The 23,112-nt window shown below is 40.0% G+C and overlaps 1 protein-coding gene across 5 annotated transcripts in view; it reads left to right on the forward strand.

Annotated features, from left to right (window-relative positions):
* The first annotated feature begins 3,628 nt into the window (after nt 1-3,628).
* The window catches only part of Snx14 (sorting nexin 14), a 58,320-nt gene continuing 38,836 nt past the window's right edge, over nt 3,629-23,112 (forward strand). For 3 of the 5 annotated variants that reach the window (XM_041646648.1, XM_041646651.1, XM_041646653.1), the window contains exons 1-6: nt 3,629-3,898; nt 15,540-15,660; nt 17,650-17,726; nt 18,006-18,084; nt 20,671-20,714; nt 23,003-23,090. In XM_041646648.1, the coding sequence (XP_041502582.1) occupies nt 3,678-3,898; nt 15,540-15,660; nt 17,650-17,726; nt 18,006-18,084; nt 20,671-20,714; nt 23,003-23,090 (630 nt within the window). In that variant the 5' untranslated portion in view covers nt 3,629-3,677. The remainder of the gene's footprint in view (nt 3,899-15,539; nt 15,661-17,649; nt 17,727-18,005; nt 18,085-20,670; nt 20,715-23,002; nt 23,091-23,112) is intronic. The other 2 variants (XM_041646650.1, XM_041646652.1) reach the window with 1 other exon arrangement.

The raw sequence follows: 23,112 nt of genomic DNA on the forward strand, positions 1-23,112 counted from the left end.
AACTCTTGCTCTGTAGATCAGGGTGTCCTCAAATTCAGGTCCAGCTACCTGCCTATTCCTCCTAAGTGCATGCATCACCACCACCTGGTTGAACTTTTAAACATCTTAGAACTCTAACAATTACTGCACTTCTCATGAGCATATTAATTGACACTTTAGTTTTTTTAGGACTTGAAGTAAAGTAAATCATCACCTTTATATAAATTTTTTGTATTCAGAACTTGATATATAGTGGTAATTGGCTGGGAGAAAGACGATAAGAATAAAGTTGTAAAAAATCAATAAAAATACTTTAATGATTTGAGACTGAGGAGGGAGGGAGCTGAAAGGAGAGACTTCTAGGGATATCTTCCTCACGTGTCCAATGTGCACGTGGTGGGACAAACTTTTTAAAGTGTTTTTCATTTAGCATCAGAATTAAGTAAACATGAGCTAGGCATTGTGGTTTTTTTGCCTGTAATCCCAGTCATAGAGGGCTGAGGCAGGAAGATTGCTGGGTGTTAAAGGGTGGGTGCTGTCTTTAAGAAAGTATATGTAATGTAAATTGGGACTTAATACTACCTCAAATTCCTGTATACTTCAGGATATACTGGGAGAGAGAGTAATCAGGCTTCAATTAAGTGGAAACATTAGGTATTTTATTTAGCTTTGCCTAGTGCTTCATTACCTCTGAAATTTAACTGAAAATAAAAACTGCTGTTTGTGCAAGTATCTTCCCAGAGGCTTTCTTAGATCTTGACCCATTAAAAATTGCCCCCATTACTTGTTCTTAAGGGAAACAGCAACAAACTATTAAAGCCTTTAAATCTTCCCTGTATTATTTATACATTACATCTTTGTGTGACTTGTCTCCCTCACTAGATTGTAAGCCTTTGGAGGTCAGAAACTCAACTAAACTCATTGTATCTTCCACCACATCTAGCACAGTGCCTTACACTTAACTTGCTATTCAATAAATATTCATTAAAATAATGGACATACTATTGGAAGTTTGATGTCTATGGGCCTTTAGATGGATAATTATACTTTCTAAGCACACCTCTAGCACACATAGTTGCATCATTTATCAAAAATATGTACATTCGCTGAGTGTCGTGCCTCATGCATGTAATCCTAGCACTTGAGGCTGAGGCAGGGTGATTGACCAGCAGGGGCTACGGCTACAATGTGAGACCATGTTTCAAAAATCTTAATATTGTAGTGGGCTTTCACAGCTTATTGTAATAGTCCAGGCTGTTATACTATGATTCAGGCTGCAGTTTTGAGTTTTCTAACAATAAAAAGACATTGTTGGGACTAGCGTTATGGGTCTTTGGTTAAGAGCACTGGCTACTCTTCAGAGGTCCTGAGTTTAATTGCCAGCAACCACATGGTAGCTCACAACCATCTGTAGTGAGTTATGGTGCCTTCTTCTGGCTTGCAGGAATTCATGCAGACAGAACTCTATACATAATCTTAAAAAAAAAAACCTGTGCCTTAAAACAGTTTTTCTTTTTGTATTTTACACTTAGAGTACACATTTCATGTGTTGTCATGTATGTGGTCAGATACCACCAAAATAGACTGCTTAGAATTGGGGAGGGGGTAAATAAGCCTTTTTTAGAGATTTCATGTTTTCATCTAGACCAGTGGTATAAATTTTCATGTTCTGAAGTCCAAAACAAACTTACTGTATTAATGTGCAAGCGTATTTAATAAGCACTCTTCACCCAATTTAATCTTTACACATTAAATCCATTATAGAGAGATGAGATGCAGGTGCTGAAGTACAACAATTAAGTAACTTATGCAAGACATTTCTGTAGCTGCACTAGGGAGCTTAACATTTAATAGAGGATTGCAATGATTCCATGGACATGAGTGTAAGGTGAATAGTAGACTGAAGATTGAAGACTTTTAATAAAGGTTAATTTTCTTAGGTGTGTACTTGAAAGAATCTTTTCAGGCAAAAGTATTTAGCTCAGTTATGCACTGATTACCATGTTTGAGACAAAGTTTTTATGGAAAGTTTTCATTCTTCTATTTTAAAGTCAATATAGAAAATTGCCTAGTTCATTCTAATTGCTCCTGCAGAGTAATTTGAAAAACAAATGTTGGGAAGGAATTTGAACAGAACTGAAAATATTTTGTTTAAAGTATATGCTGGCTCATGGTAAAATAAATTCCAGAATAAGCTTCGGAAGCAAACATTTTAAAACACACTACATCTTGCCAGATAAGTTATTAACCAGTTCGAGTTAGATTCACATTAATCACTTTTGAGCTGTTTCTGTTTTGGTATTATCCCTAGTGTGGTTCTAGAAAAACGGATTAATTTGCAGTGTTGAATATTAAACCCTCTACATATTTAACAAGCCCTTGTCTTTTGGTTTGAGACTAGGCTGGCCTCAGATAAGTGATATTCTTGCCTTAAGTACTAAAATTGCAGTGATCTACCACCATGCCTTCCTAAGGAGTTACAGTGTAAAGTTACAAACGTGAAGTTAAATATTACTTCGAGACAAGTTTTAAGCTTTACATAAGTTTCTAATAATTTAAAAAATAATGGTAACAGTGAGGCCTCTTTTCCACTGGAAATGTTAACAAGTATTTCCGGCCCAAAAATTGTATCTGTTAATTTGGAATGTCCGGAAGACATTAGGAATACGTGTAAATTTAAAGACAAGGGTATCAATGAAATTTTAATGATTAGCAGTATTGGGAAGAAAGGATGGCACATTCTGAAAAGGAAAGTCACTAAGGATGACCCACCCTTTCAGAATATTTAGAAAATACTGATGAAGCTGCACACACTCTTTAAAAGCACATAAGGAGTTTGTTTCCTTGCCTTGAATGATTAACATTCTAGGGAAGAGAAGTGACAGTTTGCATGATGGCACGTGCCAGCAGTGTTAGACTAGCATAAAATCTTGGTTTCATCAGAATGTTCCCAAGCAGCATCTTTGTCCCAGCAATGTGACTACACCGTAGTTGAAGCTAGAATACCTACGCTATGAGAATAATGTGTATAAGTTAAATTTAAGTGTTTCTCACGCTGCTTGAAATTTGGCTACAACAAAATACGAACATTAAAACTTAGAATGATAGTCTAAAAGGAAATATCTAGTTTGTCAACCTGCTTTCTCATACGGGGGTTTGTGTCTAAGCCCGCCAGGCGAGGTTACTCGGGCTCCACTTTGTTAGTGACATGGCTAAGAGATTGGTTTTCTGGAGTGGGTGACAGCCAGGTGGGATGTTTCTCCACTTGGTAATCCTCAACTTGATTCCCCCCTATAAAAAGCCAACTCGATGGCGTCCACTCCTTTTTCTTAGGTGGGGCTACGAGAATCTGAAAGGGTGGGGCGGCAGGGTACGATACACGGACTACACTTCCCAGAGCGTTTCGGAGCCGCACTTGGGTATGGTTCATAGGTAACTTTCCTCTACTCTTCCGTAATCCTGCCAGTCTCGACGTTCTATGTTTCCCTGAACTTCCGGATAAGGCCAGTGGGTGACCAGGCCACAATGTCTCGGTTCGAGCATTTCCCGGGTTCTCCCGCAGGGTGGCGGCGGTGGACCAACTGCGGTCTTGCCTTGGGGGTGGGGGTGGAGGCTGCGCATGCGCGGCGAGGGCCTCGGGGGCGGGGCCTGTTGCGGCTGCGGCTGCGGCTTGCTGCTGAGCTGGGTGGTGGGAGGCTATGTGGATCCGCCGCCGGGCGGTGGGGGTATCCTCCGCCTCGGCCTCTGAGGGCAGCACGTCCTCCGCTGCAGGGACCGAGATGGGGTCTTGGATGCGGATGATCGGAGGGAGGCTGAAGCAGCGGCTGCGGCTGGACGTGGGTCGCGAAATCTGCCGCCAGTACCCGCTGTTCTGCTTCCTGCTGCTCTGCCTCAGCGTCGCCTCGCTGCTCCTCAACAGGTACCTGCCTTCGGCCCCGCGGAGGCCGCTGGGGAGCCCGCGGTCTGTGCTGGCAGCGAGCGAGAGCAAACTCCTCACAGTCGCCTCGGGAGGGACGACCGAGGTCGCGGCCGGATATACGGGCGGGGGACGGGCACGGACCGGCTGCCCGTGGGCCGGGCATCCTCCGAGGTTACGTAGCTCTGAACCTTTATTTTCTTACCATTTCTCAAAATTTGGGCCTTTGTCGTCTATTTTTCCACAACCGAAATATGTATATCCACCTCAGTTCGAGACGGTAAAGGCGATTCAGTCACTGGAGGGAGGACGGTTTAAGGTCCTGTCGCAGTCTCAGGCGGAACCCTTCTCTCTCACACAGTCGGGGGCACACACCTTGGTAGCCACAGTAGTTTCTCGCAGTTTCGTCTGCGACGATTGTTTGACCCGAAATCAAAAAGCAGAACAGTACCCCATCATATTTCTACAAAATTCCTGTTTCTCTATTTTTTTAAGAGTTGAAATATTCTGTAAAACTAAAATGATTAAATTGAAATTTTGATGTCAGAAGGTCCCGCCCCTGAATCTTGTAGATTTCCTTAGTTTTGCCGTTTCCAAAAGTAGTATCGGTGCAGTGGATGGTCGAAAAGACGTGTACTAAAAGCATCATGTTGTTTCCTTTGAGACTTTTTATTTCGAAGTAGTTCATCTGTAAGCATAACAATTGAAAACATACACAAGAGATTTAACTTAGTATTTTCACTAAGGCTAACCATTTCCCGAAACTGTGTTAATAGTTTTTTTTTTAAGTAAATAGATTTAACTAGTTAATACTATCTTAAAAAAATGCCTGGGTTGTGATGCTGAGGTATTTGTTGGACTGTGGAAGAAGTGGGATCCTTTAACAGTAAATATTGTTAATTACTACCACTCTGTCCTCTGAAAGGAGTTCCAAACTAACAGGTTCAGTTGAACAAAATGCAAACTACATGATTTAAGTTTTGTCCTCAACTTTATTCAACAGGAATTGAGTTAAGTGTAATTCTTCTTTAAGGTAGAACAGGTAGTACAGCCATGAATTGAAAGCATATTGAACTAACATTCTGAGGTCATCAACTTAGGAAGTTATAGCAGCTAATGCTATATGTTGCTCAGTCATAAGATGTCTTCTGATTTTTGACATGGGATCTGTACCATGAATTTGTTTTATGCAAAGAAGGGAGAAAATACACATATTTTTTTTTAAATCTCTGAGTGGTCGTGTTTATGAGTGAAATTGTTTTTGCATACTCTTTTCCCCTTGGTTGTTGTTGAATCAGCTAAAGTGACTTTAAATATCATAGTGCTGTCTTTGTATTTTATTATTTTATGTGAATGGGTGTTTTGCCTGCAAAATATGTCTGCACTATGTTCATGCGGTGCTAATGGAGGCCAGAACAGGGAGGGGCCTGGATCCCCTGGAGCTGGAGTTAGAGAATGTGGGTATAGGAATAGACCCTTCATCCTTTGCAAGAGCAGCCTGTGTACTTAATCGTTGAGTTCTCTCTCCAGCCCCCTCAAACACATGGTTAGAGAGCCTCTTTCAGGAAGAGTGCTAGGGAGGGCACAGAATAGAGTGGATAATCTGCTGCTTTATGAAATTGCTAGATTTTCTTTTCTTTTTTATAAATTTATTTAAAATATTTATTATGTATACAATATTCTGTCTGCGTGTATGCCTGCAGGTCAGAAGAGGGCACCAGAACTCATTACAGATGGTTGTGAGCCACCATGTGGTTGCTGGGAATTGAATGAGTCTTCTCTGGAAAAGCAGCCAGTGCTCTTATCCACTGAGCCATCTCTCTAGTCCTTGTGTAATTTTCTTTAAGATGTGTACTACTGAGTGTGTGTGTGTCTCTGTGTGTATGTATGTATGAGAGACAGAAAGAGAGAGATACACAGAAACAGAAATAAACACATGCTGTGTATGCTTACATTGTACATGGAATGAATGTCCTATGAGAAAACCTGGTTCCTCTGCCAATGGGAACTAATAGGTTCATATATTTATTTTGGTTTTTCAAGACAGGGTTTCTCTGTGTTAATAAGCCTGCCTGTCTTGGAACACACTCTGTAGACCAGGGTGGCTTCAAGCTCACAGAAATCTGATGACCTCTGCCCCCTGAGTGCTAAGATTAAAGGCGTGCACCACTATTGCCTGGCTTTACTTCTAGCTTTTTGAGACTTCTCTACACTGGTTTCCATACTGGCTGCACCAGTTTGTAATCCCAACAGTGGATGAAGGTTTCCTCTTACCCCACAACTCTTCCAGCATTTGTTGTCAGTCGTTAGTTCTTGGCCATTCTGACTGGGGTAAGATGAAATCTCAAAGTGGTTTTGATTTACATTTTCCTTGTTGCTAAGAATGATGAACATGCTTTTAAAAGATATTTCTTAACAATTTTCATTTATTCTTTTGAGAATTCTCTGTTCAGGTCCCAGGTCCATTTTTAGATGGTTTGTTTTTGTTTTGTGAGTTCTTTATATATTTTGGATATCAATCCCCACTTAGATTTATAGCCAGCAAAGATTCTCTCCTATTCTGGAGGCTTTTTCTTCACCCAGTTGATTGTGTTTTTAGCTGCGTAGAAGCATTTTAGTTTTTAAGTTCTAATTTAAGTGAAGTTGGTCTTCACTTCTTGGGCGAATGGAGACTTATTCAGAAAGTTCTTTTCTGTACCTACGCCATGTATACTCCTGCTTCTGTTTTCTGACCTATACCATGTAGACTCCTGCTTCTGTTTCTTCTAGCACTTTCAGGTTTCAAATTTAAGTCTTTTAACCATGTAAATTAGTTTTTGTGGAAGGTGATAGATACAGCTCTAATTTTATTCTTCTGCAACTGGACATCCAGTGTTCCCAGCAGCATTTGTTGAAAATGCCTTCTTTTCTCCAGTTTATTTTTGGTATCTTTGTCAAATATGAAATGGCTAAAGTTCCTTGTACTCAGGTTTGGGTCTTTGATTTATTCTCTATCTGCATGCTTGTCTTTGTACCACTTCATATTATTTTTATTATTAGACTCTGTAGTACATCTCACGATCTGGTACTGTAATCCCTCCCATATTCTTCTTTTTGCTCAGGATAGTTTTGGTTTTCCAGGGTCTTTTGCAGTTTTGTAAGAATTTTGGAATTTTTTTTTTCTACTTCTGTGAAGAATGACATAGGGATTTTGACTGAACTTGCATTTGATCTGTAAATAAGTTTTGGTAGAACGGCCATTTTCACAGTATTAGTTTTATCAATTTATGACGTGGGATGTCTTTCCATTTTCTAATGTCTTTCTAATGTCCTGTAGTCTTTTTTTTTCTGTCTTTACATGGTTTGGGTATTAGTGGCTTTGTAGAAGGAGTTTGGGAGTGCTCCTTCTGTTTCTGTTTTTGAATAATTTTTTTTTTTTTTTTTTTTTTTTGGTTTTTCGAGACAGGGTTTCTCTGTGGCTTTGGAGCCTGTCCTGGCACTAGCTCTTGTAGACCAGGCTGGTCTCGAACTCACAGAGATCCGCCTGCCTCTGCCTCCCGAGTGCTGGGATTAAAGGCGTGCGCCACCACCGCCCTGCTGTTTTTGAATAATTTAAGAAGGATTGCTTATAGACATTAGAAAGTCTGCTAGAATTCTGCTGTGGATCTGTCTGGTCCTGAACTTTTTTTTTTTTTTTCTGGAAGACTTTTTCTACTATTTTAATTGCCTCATTTGTTATGGGTCCTTTTAGGTTTGTTGACTTCTTGGTTTAATTTTGGTGATTTGGCCGAATTTAGAAATCCATCAATTTCTTTTAGATTTTCCAGCGTAGCAGAATACATATTTTGAAAATATTCCCTTATAACATTCTGAATTTCTTTGGTGTCTGTTTCTGTGTTTTACTGTTTTATTTCTGAGCATGTGTCCTCTCATTTTTTCTTTTGGTCAATTTGTTAACCTTGTTTATTTTCTTAAAGAATCAGCTCTTAGATTCATTGACTATATTGTTTTCTTTGCTTCTATTTCATTGATTTCCGCTCTGTTTTGGAGTACTGTTGTCTGTCCTTCTACTGTATGAGATGTTTATTATTGAAGCTAAAATGTATTTCTTGTAGACAATAGATAGATGTTGTTTCTTGATCCATTCAATCCGCCAGTGTCTTTTTACTGGGAAGCCATTGATATTTGAAGTTATTATGGAAAAGTACCTGCTGCTTGTGCTCATCTGTTAGTTTGGTGGTGTTGTTTGTGTCCTTAGTGATACAAAATGATACAGAGTATTTTAATACTTATGCCTTTGTGTTTTGTATTTTACAGTCTCTTCTGCTATGCTCATTCCTCTCTTTAGCTCACAATATTTTGTTGTCAAGCCCATAATGGTGACCAGACAAGGTCAGGAGACTGGATTATGACCAGGGCTAGATTTGGCAGGTTGGGGATGCATGGATTAGCAGAGCCAGCAGATCCACAGGTGTAGACCCCAGAGAAAGTTCGGGAGATCTGACTGGATGGAGAGGTTGGATGAGGTGCGGTAAGAACCAGGCTAGATCTTGGGGAAAGATGTGAAAGAACTGTTTGGGGGAAGAGGGTGGATGAGGCTCAGAAAGGACCTGTGAGTAGTGGCAGGTAACTTTAAACCCTAGAGGGAACACTGGCTTTGCTCTTAGATGGCTCTGCTATTAAATAGCACTTGCTGCTCTGTTGTGAGGACCAGAGTTTGGATACCAGCACCAAAAATTGGATGGCTCACAATCTCCTGGAATTCTAGTTTCAAGAACTCTGCCATCTTTTTCTGGCCTCTATGGGCACTTGTACTTACATGTGTGCATATCCTAATTCGCATCGTCATGCACATACATGCACATACTTAAATCTTTAAAAAGTTTCTGATTTAAAAAATGCAGTAGCTCAGTGATTGAGTGCTTATGTATACATGGGGATCATCAGTTCAGACCCTAACTATCCTATCTCTTCTAACAAGCCAGGCTTAGTCCCATGCCAGTAACCCCAGCACTGAGGTAAACAGACACAAGGATGTCTAGGGCTTGCTGCCTGCTAACCTGGCCAAAAAGAACCAACAAACAAAAACTCCCAAATGGAGAACTTCAGGTTCATGAGGGGTCCCTGTCTCAAAGTAATAAGGTAGGATGTAATAAAGGAGGACACTTGACACCTTGCCCTGGCATCCTTGTACGTGTCTAAGTGTGTGTGTGCACTACACTCACATGCATACGTCCACAAATAAACATTCCAGCCTAGGAACTACATTAAAAACAAGGCCACCGTGACTGTTTTGATGGGTCTCGTCCCTGCCCCCAGAGACACTGGCATCGTCTCTGCTCCTGTGCCAAAGAAGCTACTGATAATGGCCGGTATTGATGACTGCTACACATCAGCCAGGGACTGCACTGCCAGCCTGGGTAACTTTGCCCAGGCTACCTTTGATGCCATCTCTAAGACCTACAGCTACCCGACCCCTGACCCCTGGGATTCCTGACCCCTGGAAAGAGACTGTGTTCACCAAGTCACCCTATCAGGAATTCACTAAGCATCTTGTAAAAACTCACACCAGAGTCTCTGTTCAGATGACCCAGGCTCCAGCTGTGGCCACCCTGAAAGGGTTCTTATTACAAGAAAAATAAAGTGAATTGCGTCTGAAAAAGAAAAACTGATTTTCCAAACCGGTGGTGGCGTGTGCCTAGTCCCAGCACTTGGGAGGCAGAGGCAGGTGGATCTCTGAGTTTGAGGCCAGCCTGGGCTACATACAGAGTGAGTTCCAGGACAGCCAAGGCTACACAGAAGAACCCTGTCTCAAAAACAACAGCAACAATGAACACCCCTTCAAAAAAAAAAAAAAAACAGTAAAACTGATTTTGATTTTCTAGTAATTGTCAATAAACTCCTTTAGAGGTTGATTTTTTTTTATTATTTTTTCTACAAATCAGTTATATTTTGTTAAATTTGCTGTTTTGTTTTTTCTACTCTATTTTATTTTTATTTATGTGCATTGGAGTTTTGCCTGCATGAGGGTGTTGGGTACCTTGGAATTGGGGTTACAGATAATTGTGATCTGCCATCTGGCTGCTAGGAATTGAACCTGGGTTTTCTTGAAGAACAGCCAGTGCTCTTAACTGCTGAGCCATCTCTCCAGCCCTCAAAAGCACTCTAAAAAAATACTTTTTTCTTAGATTATGTACCAAATTACACTTGATGACTTGAACAGACATGAGACTATTAATGGTGTTTATTTCATTCATTTATTGATTTATTGTGTACACAAACACATACACACACCACATCACACATGTGGAGGATAGCTTTTGGGGGACAGTTCTCTCCTTCACTGTGTCGGTTCCAGGGATCTAACTCAAGTCGTCAGCCTTGGCATTGGACTCCTTTTACCACTGGGCAAGCACATTTCTAGCAATAGGCACCCAGTGCATGTTTCTCAGGTGTAGAATTCAGAGCATAGCAATCAGGTGGTTTCACTGGCTGGGTGGCCTGACCTTTTGACTTACTTGATCACTGTCTATAAATAAGATATTAGCATTTCCCTGTTTCTCCCCTTCTTAGCTGCTGCACCACTACCTTCTAAGCTTTAGGTCTCACGGTTTCTTTTGCAAGTAGAAAGATAATTGGGAAGAATCTGGGATGCACATGAAGCCCACCAGGATGTTTCCCTTCTCTCATGGGCCCAGCCCTGCTGTGCTGTCTGCCTTGCAGAGAAGTAGTTGCCACATATCCTTTATCTACTTGGTGGTGAGAAGGCAAGTCTGGTACTGCAGAGGTTTCTTACTCCCTTGAGCGACATGCCATCCATTTGCTTGTCGAGGGCATTCTACAAGTCAGCTGTACTCGTTTATATAAGACTGGCTCCTGGCTTATAGATGTGTTTTAAATTCTGCTGTCAATCTAGGTGACCTCAGTGCTTGAGGGAGCAACTATCTGATAATTTGGTCTATAGCAAGGTGACTCTTCAGCCTCCCATTTGTGTGACCAGACAGTGGACCTTGCTGTCACTAGAAAGTACTCCGAAGACTCAAATATCTTGTGATGGTAGCGCTCAGGAGACTGAGGCTGGAGGACCTCAGGTTCAAGGCCAGCCTAGGCTCTGAGTTCTTTAGCGAGACTTTTTTCTTTTTCTTTTTTCTTTTGGTTTTTCAAGTCAGAGTTTCTTTGTGTAACCCTGACTGTCCTGGAACTTGTTCTGTAGACCAGACTGACCTCAAACTCAGAGATTTGCCGATTTCTGCCTCCCAAATTCTGGGATTAAAGGTGTGTACCACCACTCCTGGACTAAGTAAGACCCTGTTTTTAAATAAATAAGTGAAATGAAAAACTGTGCTGTTGTCTAGTGTGCATTTCTCATTCAATCAGTCCTGATGTCCTTACTTTTCTACTTTCCTCCTATCCACCGCCCTCTTCTGTTGTCATGTACAGTTTAAAGTTTAGAGTCTTGCTAACGTAGATCTCATAGCCTGCTACTTCAGCTATCCAACTTTAGCATCTTTCCTTCTACCCAGCTGACACAGTCCAAATCTTGAGTCAGTAAGGCTGTGCTGGTTTCCTGACTGCTGTAATAAAATAGATCTGAAGCAAACTCAGGTGAGGAAAGGGCTTATTTCAGCTTACAGGCCACAGTCCAGCACTGAGGGATGTCAGGAGAGGAACTCAAGCATGACCTTGAAGCAGAACCCCTGAAGGAGCACAGCTTGTTGTCTTATGCTTAGCTAGTTCTCTATTTTTAATTAAAAATTAAGAAATAGTGTGTGTATGCCTGTGTGAGTTTATGTATATCACATGCATCACAGCCTAGGAGGCCAGAAGAGGGTGTTGGATTCCCTGGAGCTGATGTTTTAGACAGTTTAGAGCCCGGTAGTGAGCCGCTGGGAATGGAACTCAGGTCTCTACAAAGATGGTATGCGCTTAACTCCTGAGACCACTCTCCAGCCTCCTCTGTATTTTCTAAAGTCTCCCTTTTCTTCCTGGGTTATGTCATTTATTCCTGTGACTTCATGAGCTTTTTTTTTCTAATTTCTAATCCATCTTCAACTAATGTTCTCTGTAAAGAATTACCATATATTGCAGTTTGTGGTCCATTTTTCTGTGGCACATGTTAGGTGAGACTCCTGAGACTTGGCCAGTCTAAAGACTGATTTATTTCTTGACGGCTTTTCTTTTTGCTCATACCTAACCAGCTACTTCAGTCTTTTTTATTTTTTCTTCTGTTTGTTAAAAGAACTCAGCTCCTTTTCTCTGTTTTCTGGTGAGGGTCCTTAGCCCCTCGCCTATATTATTGCAACAGCCTTCCATCAGCCAGTGTGTTCCTACAGTGCCAAGCTCTGTACTGCAGCCAGAGTGGATTCAGTGTAATGCTGTCACTTTCTATCCTTAGAACTTTCATAAGATTTTTATGTTATTTCCTTAACATTTCTTGGGACTTGCTTGTACACTCTTTTAATATTTTCTTTTCTCTTGTATGTGTTTTCAGTTCTTCATCATTTTGTATCTTATTTATTAATTGTATGTATGTGTATGTGTAAGATATGTAGGTGTGTGTGGAAACTCAGCACTTGTGTGAAATTGTTTCTCTCTTTTCAGCTTTGTGTGGTTTCTGAGGATCAGATTAGGTCATCATGCTTACATCGTCACGAGTCAAGCACCTTTGCCTACTGAGCAATCTGCCATCCCACCTAGATAACAGCTAACAGAAACTCAGTTTATACTAGGTTTGGCTGCGAGAATACTGAATAAAGAGCACTGTTAACTGGGCCTCAGAGAAACACGGAATAGTATTGAGAGTACCAGCACCTTCTTGTGTGAGGCGTGGTGGGGCATACCTTTAATTTAAGCACTTGGGAGGTGAGCCCCTGGATCTCTGAGAGTTTGAGGCTAGTTTGGTCTAGACAGTAATTTCTAGGTCAAGTCAGAGCTACAGAGTGAGACCCTAGATGCAAGCTAAACCAAATAATAACACATCTCTTTGTCTACTCTCCTGTGTTCTCCCTGTATTGTGACTTCATTCTCTTCTCACTGCCATTTTTTTTGTTTTGAAGATATATAGCTGTCAAGTTGAGCTTTGCTTGGGAGGGGATAAGACTGATTGCACCATAGTTTCTAGTTCACATGGTTCTATCTCTTTTATATTTCTTTGCAAAAGTGTGTAATAGTAATTTGAATTTAGTATATGGAATATCTTCTCTGTGTGTAATGGCTAAGCTTCTAAATGTGGATTGATTTTCAATTTTTCACTCACTATCATAAAATATTTCCAAAACTTCCATAAATGTAAAGATTTTGGCCAAAATCACTTTGAGATGTTTTCATCTTGGTTGATAATATCTCTGTCACCATTTGAGCCCAGACTGGCTAAGGATGACTTCCACCTCCCAAATGCTGGGATCAGAGGCATGTCTGGTTTATGAGCTATTAGAGAGCAAACATAGGGTTTTCTGATGCCAGGCAAGCACTCAACCAGCTGACCTACATCCTCAGGCCTGTGTATCTAGCGTCTTCAACAATAGTAGTGTCCAAATTTCTTTTTTATTTTTTTTATTTTTCCATTCAATTATTTACATCTCCTTCCCTCCTCCCCATCCTCTCCCACTCCCCCACACCTCCTCCTTCCTCTCCTACCCTGCTTGAGAGAGGGCAGGAAACCCTGTCCTGTGGGAAGTCCAAGGCCCTCCCCACTACACCCAGGCCCAAGGAGCCGTGCATCCGTATAGACTAGGGTCCCAAAAAGCCAGAACATGCCGTAAAAACAAGTCCCATTGCCTCCATCAATGGCTTCTCAGCCCCCATTGTCAGCTACAATCAGAGTCCGGTTCTATTACATGCTCATTCAGACCTGATCCATCTGGATTTGGTGAACTCCCATCAGAACAGGCACACTGCCTCAGTTGGACCAACCCCTCACAGTCCTGACTTCTCTGCTCGTCTTCTCCCTCCTTCTGCCTTTCACTGAACCCTGGGAGCTCAGTCTATCCCTCTGATGAGGGTCTCCGTCTCCATCCATTGCTGGATGAAGACTCTATGGTGACATTCGAGATAATCATCAGCATGATAGTGGGGCAAGGACCGCTCAGGTACCTTCTCGGCTGTCCAAGGACCCAGCGGGGAACATCCCCGTGGGCAGTTGTCCAAATTTTCAACAAGGACCGATTTCATTTGTAATTGCATTTTCTTTGATCTGAATTTGACTTCTAGTGTTATTTATTGTGGCCCATTTCCTTGTTTCACTTTCATGCTTGTGAGTCCATTTCCTTTTGAAAATGGATATTTTTATAAAACGTCACACAAAGTTATTATTGGGAATAAAGAGGTAACAGAGCTCCATGTTTTGCTGTTGTATGTGAATGGTCAGTTACTAACAAAAGTGATGTGATTGGTCACCTATACATCTGTCATTTAAGTTACAGTTTTTAGACTGAAGAGTTAACAGCAGAGCTTATGTTTTATGCAGTTATTTACAATTAATAAACACAGTGGCCATTGATGTTTGAACTGTGTGAAGGGGTTGGTATCTGCAAGATCATGCTGAGCATGCCTGTTTTGAGACATCTCAATTATAACCTGGCATATTATATGGCATAATTCCTAGTCTGGCTTCTTGCTTTTTCAGATTCATCTTAGGACCATTTTTTAAAAAATATTTTAGGCTTATTCATTTTACTTTGCATATATGAGTATTTGGCCTGCATGTCTGGTACCTTTGGAGGACAGAAGAGGGCATCAGATTCCCTGGAACTGGAGTTACAAATGGTTGTAAGCCACTGTGTGGGTGCTGGGAATCAAACCTGGTTCCTCTGATGAAAAAGCAACAAGTGTCCTAAACCTCTACTTTGTGGAAACTGTGCAGACCATAGCCATGCAGTGCTCTCAAGTTTGAATTCCCCTATCTTCCCCAGTCTTTTTTTCCCCTACCTTTTTTTGTTGGTTTTCCCCTACATTAAATTTTTCGGCAGCTATTGAGTTCTGTTTTATAATACCAAACATGTGGGCTGGAGAGATGGCTCAGTGGTTAGGAGAACTGATTGTTCTTCCAAAGGATCTGGGTCCACATGGAGCTCACAACTGTCTGTAACTCCAAGATCTGACACTCTCACACAGACATACATGCGGGCAAAAGAGCAATCACATAAAACAAAATAAATAAATTAAAAAGAAAAAGTCTGTGTGTGCTACCCCTGCCCAAAATACAAAACGTGTTCACATTTTATTATGTTCATTTATTCAACTTTCACTGCCAGACAGATATCTGTGTTACTAGAGACCACAATAGTGATGTTCTTTGGTATATACCCAGAGCCTAACACTGTCTAACACAAAGTAGGCACTTGGAAAAATTAATTTTAATGATTATCATAATTTTGGTGGAATGTGATAATAGGTATTTTGGAAAAATGAATTTCAGACTACTTAAACATAACAGCATAGAAATGAAACTATGAAATGTTGAACTTAATTTTCTCCTATACTTAGATAAAATTATATATTTGGTAATATACATTGCATTATTTAGTTATATCTAACAAATATTATTAAAAGTTAATTGGAAAACTTAAAATTGATTTTCATTAATAAATATATGGTAGGTCAATAAAGGAATACCTTTTAATGCTATATATTTCTTTAGTTCTGATCATTTCCATTTGTTTCTAAGGTATCTTCATGTCTTAATGATCTTCTGGTCATTTGTTGCTGGAGTTGTGACATTCTACTGTTCATTAGGACCCGACTCTCTGTTACCAAATATATTCTTCACAATAAAATACAAACCTAAGGTAAATTGTGTTTTTTAAGTTTTTAAGTTAAATTCTTTTTATTCGTGTGTGTATGTGGTATGTTTGTGTGAGCATCCACCATAAGTGTGTAGTACCCGGGAGGCCAGAAGTGAATGTTAGCTTCCCTGGAGCTGGAGTCAGCAGTTGTGAGCTATCCAGTGCGGGTGCTGATAACTGAATTCAGGTCCTCACGAAGTGCAGCAGGCACACTGAGCCCTTTCTCTGGCCCCGTGGTCTTTAATTTTAAAAGTCAGCTTATGTGACTCTATGCTAAAGAGTCTTTTTACTAAAAGTATTTTAAAGCAATGACTTTTAAAATATACCTATTATTTTATAACAATGAATACATGGAGTCTATAGAAAAAGTTTAAAATGAGCATTGTGTGTGTGTATGTATAAATGTTTAGATACTTATTTTAAGTTGACTATTTTTTTTGGTGCTGACGATTGAACCCAGGCTCATGCATGTAATTCCCCACTGAGCTGCATCTTCAGTCCTAGCTTATTTGTTTATTTATTTGTTTATTTTGGTTTTCTGAGACAGGGTTTCTCTGTGTAGCTTTGGAACTTAATCCTGGAACTAGCTCTGTAGACCAGATTGGCCTCGAAATCACAGAGATCCTCCTGCCTCTGCTGCCCGAGTGCTGGGATTAAAGGCGTGCGTCACTGCCCAGCCAGTCCTAGTTTTAAGGTTTACAGTTCTAATAGCAACTGTGAAAGGAAAATACAGCTTTCTCAGAAAGTTGCAGTTCACAGTGCCAGCTTGTCCCCTGGGTACATGTTAACCACAAGGACAGTTAGCTTAGGACAGAGGTTTTCTAACCTGTTTGTAAACGAGATCCTCCTTGGGCATCATCAACAATCTGATTTTGCTTAAAAAGTTCTAGGCTACTGTTCTGTAAATAGTATTATTAAAAACTTTTTAGGTAATTCTGAAGCACGGACATTTAAGGAATTCTGGGATAAATAATAATCCAGCCCTGTTAATTTTCATTCTGTGTATATGTGTGTGTTTGTGTATGCGCGTGTGAGTTCACAGGTTGAGGATTGGACTCAGAGCCTTGTGCCTAAGCAAAATGTTAAACATTGAACTAAAGCCAACACTCCAACCCTGTAAATCTCTTAAATGCATATATGCACAAGAGAAAACAAAAAATAGTGAATTTCCTTAGCCAAAATAGTTTGAAGTTCAATCGTGACAGTAGTATATTGACTCTGTACTCTGTAAGGCAAAATTCCGACTTTTAAGATTCTGTCCACAAGTCAGGATCAAGTGAGATATCTTTTTTTCTCCTCAGATGAAGAAAAAGCATGGGGCCTTGTACTTCATATTCAAGTGCTGTCCTTCAGAGCTGTGCTCCAAGCCCCTTGTGGGCTGTCTTTGGATCAGATTCTTTAATCATAGATTCAATTGTTTAAATTGATACAGTTCCTCATTTTAGGTTTTTCTATGTAGAGAAAGCACAGAAGTCTGGGCTATATTTGGTCATGGCCCTCGGGATTTATCACGTCTTCCCCCTCATTGAAGCTAAGCTTGGGGAGAAATGGAGAATTTTTTTCCCTAATATTTTTTTCAGTAGAAGACACAGTCAAAGGTGGATTGATTGATTATTTAGTCTTTAGAGAGTTGAAATTATAGACATGTACTGCCATACCTGCTAGGAGAACCTTTGTTTACGGTTCCCACTCTTATCTTCTGGTGATAGGCATTGAACCTGTGCCATTCTTTGTGCTAGAGAATTCTCTACTACTGAACCACTGAGTTACACCCCAGGCCTGGCTTATTGTAAAGTAGTTCAGAAGGTATTTTGTGTCCACTGGCAGTTAATTTAGCAGGTACTTTACAAACAAGAGTTCTAGTTTGGAAGCACCAAACAGAAAGTTCTCCGAGTGCTCTCCTGGAGGGTAACAAAGCTCTTGAAAGCCGGTTCTTCGTAGTAGAGACGTTATGGAAACGAAGGACTCACTCTGTTATCTTTCCTTTTTTAGCAGTTAGGACTTCAAGAGTTATTTCCCCAAGGGCACAGCTGTGCTGTTTGTGGTAAAGTGAAATGTAAGCGACACAGGTAAGTTAACCTCTTTTTAGAGTTGTGCTTGTGGGGCGGTGTGCAGCCATGCTGTCTGTCTGGAGGTCGGAGGACAACTTGTGGAGCTGGTTCTCTCATTCCACCTTTATCTGGGTTCTGGGAATCAAACTCAAGTAATTGAGCTTCTAAGGCAAGTGTTTTTACCTCATGATGAGCCACCTTGCTGGCCCCCAAGTCAAATGTTATTTGTTGATCTTCTATTACATTTTACTACAAGTTATTTTATGACAAGTGACTTTGTTGTTTGATTGACTTTAGGCCTTCCTTGCTACTTGAAAACTACCAGCCCTGGCTAGACCTGAAAGTTTCTTCCAAAGTCGATGCATCTCTCTCAGAGGTAAGTAATTTAACTAATATTCCCAAATATGAGCATGTGTTATTTGAGGTTGGGACTGTGTTCTGAAAATTATAGACAGTTTTGTCCCTGTCATAACATCACAAAGTGTGCTTGTACAAGCCTCGGTGGTAACTTCAGTCATTGCATAGGGCTTCTGGATGCAGTTGAGGGTTGTACAAATTTGAGTTATTTGAAGCCACTCCTGGCCTAACATGGCATATTTATTGTTTTATAGAAAATTCTTTTTTTATTTTAATAATAGGAGTAAAGTCTAAAAAGTACAATACTGTTCTAATTTAATTTCCGTGACTGTGATAAAATATCATGACAGAAACAGCTTAGGGGAAGAAAGGTTTTATTTGGTCAGTGTCATGATCTTGTTCCTTGCTGTGAGAAAGTCAGGGCAGGATATAAACATGTGGATCCTTGCTTGCTTGCTTGCTTCTAGCAAGCTGTTTCCTCTGTGACATTCTTCAGGAAGCCCTGACTAGGGAATGGTGCTGTCTAAAGTGGCCTGGGTCTTCCTATATCAGTTAACCATTAGGACATTTACTACATATATACCAATAGGCCAAGCTGATCTAAATAATTCCTATTTGAGACTTTCCAGTGGTTGTGGGTTATGTGAAACGGACAGTTAAGACTAACTAGCACAGATATAAACATATACTTAAAGCATACTATGCCATAGATTAAAAAGTATGAATGACATTGTAAATTTGTCAACCAGTAATATTTATTATCAAGTGTTATATACTGTGCATAATTGTATGTGCCATAGATTGTTATAAATGGCAGCTCGTAGTTTTGTTTGTACCTGAATTGCTATGAACATACTATGGATATACTTATTGTACACTAGGCTCTTTGTTCCGAATATACATTTTTTTATATGTGTAAACTACACTAGCTTATCAAATGGGTACTATTGATATTTTCAAGGTCAATTAGAAGTTTAGAAATTAACATCTTTGGTTACTAATGCTAGGGAAGGGAAATAGTAAATCTTTTTTTCCTTCTTTTTAAAATTTATTTATTATGTATATAATGTTCTGTTTGTCTGTATGCCTGAATGACAGAAGAGGGCATCAGATCTCATTATAGATGGTTGTAAGCCACCATGTGGTTGGTAGGAATTGAACTAAGGACCTCTGGAAGAGTTCTCAATCTCTGAGCCGTCTCTTCAGTCTAATTATTTTTCCTTCCTTTGAGGCAGGCTTCTCTGTGAAGCCTTGGCTGTCCTGAAACACACTCTGTAGACCAGGCTAGCCTTGAATTCATAGAGACCTGCTTGCCTCTGCCTTCTGGGTATTGGAATTAAAGGTATAAGCTACCACCTCCTGGCTGGCAAATAACTTTTAAAAGATACATTGTGTCTTAGTCATGGTTACTATTGCTGTGATGAAACAATATGATCAAAAGCAAGTTGGGGAGAAAGGAGCTTATTTGGCTCATATTTCATATCACTGTTCATCATCAAAAGAAGTCAGGGCAGGAACCTGGAGGCAGGTGCTTGTGCTGAGGCCATGGAGTGGTGCTACTTCCTGACTTGCTCCCCATAGCTTGTTCAGCCTGCTTTCTTATAGCCCAGGCCCACCCACCCAGGGATGGCACTGACCATAGTGGGCTGGGCCCTCCCTGTCAATTACTAATTAAGAAAATGCTCTACAGGCTTGCCTGCAATCTGATCTTATGGAAGCATTTTCTCAGTTGAGAAATTGAGATGTGGGATTTTCTTCTGTATGCTGTGAATGTTTTATTACCTTTGGTTAATAAAGAAGCTGCTTTGGCCTATGGCAGGGCAGAATAGAGTTAGTTGGGAAAACTAAACTGAATGAAGGCAGAAAGAAGGTGGAGTCAGGGAGACACTATGTAGCTGCTGAAAGAGAAAGACACTGGAACCTTATCGGTAGGCCACATCGTGTTGGTGATATATAGATTAGTAGAAATGGGTTAATTTAAGATATAAGAGCTAACTAGAAAGATGCTTAGGCTGTTGGCTAAACAGTATTATAATTTAGTTTCTGTGTGATTATTCGAGTCTGGGCAGCCAGGAAATGAATGAACAGTCTTTATTTATACCTATCTCTCTCGTACTTTTCTTTCCTTCCTCCCTCCCACCTTCCCTTCCTCTTTCTTTCTTTTTTTTTTCGAGACACTTTTTTTTTTTTTCTCTGTGTAGCTCAGGATGCCCTGGAACTTACTATGTAGACCAGACTGGCCTCAAATTCACAGAGATCCACCTGCCTCTGCCTCCCAAATGCTGGGATTAAAGGCCCTCATAACTGTGTGAAGTTGATATAACATATTGTCATGAGGTTTTGTCAGCTGGGCAGTGGTGATGCACACCTTTACTTCTAGCACTTGGGAGACAGAGGTAGATGGGTACCTGAATTCAAGGCTAGCCTAGTATATAGAACTAGATCCAGGACAGCCAAGGCTATACAAAGAAATCCTGTCTTGAATTCTCCTCCTCAAAGATATTGTCAATATTTGGCATAATAAAATTGGTTGTTGCTAATATCTATCACTTAGTATAGTTTGTTTCCTTATAGTTAATTATTTTTCTTAAATTTTTTTTTACAGGTTCTTGAATTAGTGTTGGAAAACTTTGTTTATCCGTGGTACAGGTATGTGTTTTTCTTCCATAAGAGCTCCATCCTACCCTACCCCCGCCCTTAATATGGCCAATAGCATTAAAGTAAGCATATTAATGATGTTTTTTCAGTGTAAGCCAGGATTTTTCAGTACAATTAAGGCCAAATCTTTTTTGTGTAGAGCTACATTGTGCATTATTAGGTATTTAGCTATGTCCCTGACCTATTCTTGGCCTATTTTCCACTAACTGCTGGTAGTACTCTCTTTCTTTCAATCTGACTACCATAAAGATCCTCAGAAATGACCCAGCAATACCTGGAAGATTTAATTGGCTCCAATTAAGAATCATTGTTGAGCATAGTGAAGCAAGCCTTTAATCACAGCACTCGGGAAGCAGGAGAATTACAAGTTTGAGGCTACCTGCCCTACATAAGCAAATCCTCTCTGCAGCAAACAAGAACAAGATTTTCCTACACAGTTTTTACAGGGGCTGGGGAGATAACTTAGTTGGTAAAAACTGAAATTCTGATAATTTTTATCAAATTCTGACAACGAGACTCCTGATTTTTTTTTTTTTTTTTTTTTTTTTTTTTTTTTTTTTTTTTTTTTTTTTTTGTGACAGGGTTTCTCTATATAGCCCAGGCTGTCCTGGAACTCACTATGTAGACCAGATTGGCCTCGAACTCAGATATCTGCCTACCTCTGCTTTCTGAGTGCTAAGATTAAAGGCTTGCACCACCACCCCCAGCTAATTTTCCTGAAATTTTAATGTGCTTACAGGAAGTACAGCATATTTATTTTTTAATCAAAGACAAGAAAGACTGATCTGAGTAATGAACGCATCCTCAACTTGATGATGGAGCTGTTACATCTCTAAGCAGAATACTCCATATTTAAGACATAATCAAATGCAAAAAAAAGAAAAGAAAGTACAAAGCTGGTGAGGTCACTCAGTGGGTGAGCCCACATAGTGGGTGGAAGGAGAGAAGCAGTCCTGCCAGACTGTCCTCTGGCCTCTGCTATGTGTCCTCCGCACTGAAGTGTGGCAATACACGGACAAGTAGGAAACAATTGCACACATTTTCAGAAAAATAAAGCATATAAACTGTTGTATTAAATTAGTCTTAACACACTATGGACAAACTCAAATAGGATGTTTTTAATTAGAAATTACAAAACATAACTGAATCAATACAAAAGTGAGGTATATCATTAGACATTATACTGTCAGATTGAAATGTTCAAATGAAATAAACACAGTGCTTACATTTATCAATTGAAATAATTTGAATGTCTGACTCTAAATTAAAATCCCATTTTCTTTTTATAGAGCTAGAGTGTTTTCTTTGTCCTGCAAGAGACAACATTTATATACCCTGTATGCACTAAAAATAAAGTTTCTTTTGCGGGGGTGGGAGGGTGGACACATTGCTTTTCAGAGAATCTGTTGAAATGATCTTTCAATTTCTCTTTCTCTCTCTCTCTCTCTCTCTCTCTCTCTCTCTCTCTCTCTCTCTCTGTATTGCACCTAGGTATGCAGGCATGTGTGCACACATGTACATAGAGACCAGAGGTCAACCTTGGCCATTCCTCAGGCATCATCCACCCACGCTAAGTTGCCTGACAGCCAGGTTCTAGTGATCCTCTGGTCTGCCTGCTCAGTACTGGAGTTACAAGCAGGCATTCATGAACTACACCCAGGCTACGGATGTAGCTTAGTGGTACAGTTTTTGCCTAAAAGTGAATTTTCAGTTTATTTTTCTTTGAATACGCACTCCCTTTGAGAATTATACTACTTTATAAATATTTTAAACTCACTTAAATTTTTGTATCTTTTTTTTTTTTTTTTTTTGAGATAGGGTTTCTCTGTGGTTTTGGAGCCTGTCCTGGAACTAGCTCTTGTAGACCAGGCTGGTCTCGAACTCACAGAGATCCACCTGCCTCTGCCTCCCGAGTGCTGGGATTAAAGGCGTGCACCACCATCGCCTGAAATTTTTGTATCTTATTCTCCATCATTGATGGTTTTGTTTTCTTTGAAGCTTATTTGGTGATGCTTAGAAAATGGTTTTAGTTCTTTGAAAAAGGCTCTTGTATGTATATGCTACAAGAAGATAGTAGTAATTATGATTTGGAGCTAAAATCATGAGTAATTTGTTTCCTTTTTATCCATTTTCTCTGTTCTGCAACAAAATATAATGTTTGTAAGTGAAAAGAGAAAATAGCATGATTATTTTTAAAAAAAGGAAAGTTTTCTTGGTTTCAATAAAGTGAAGCTGTATTTCTCACAAATTGTGAATTTTTGCTTTCTCTTTAATTGAAGGGATGTGACAGATGATGAGTCCTTTGTTGATGAACTGAGAATCACCTTACGGTTTTTTGCATCTGTCTTAGTACGAAGAATTCACAAGGTATATTTGTTTATAATGAGAA

Source organism: Microtus oregoni, unplaced genomic scaffold (assembly GCF_018167655.1).
Source record: "Microtus oregoni isolate MIOR12 unplaced genomic scaffold, Mior012 000139F_ref0000186, whole genome shotgun sequence".
In the NCBI taxonomy this organism is placed as follows: Eukaryota; Metazoa; Chordata; class Mammalia; order Rodentia; family Cricetidae; genus Microtus; species Microtus oregoni.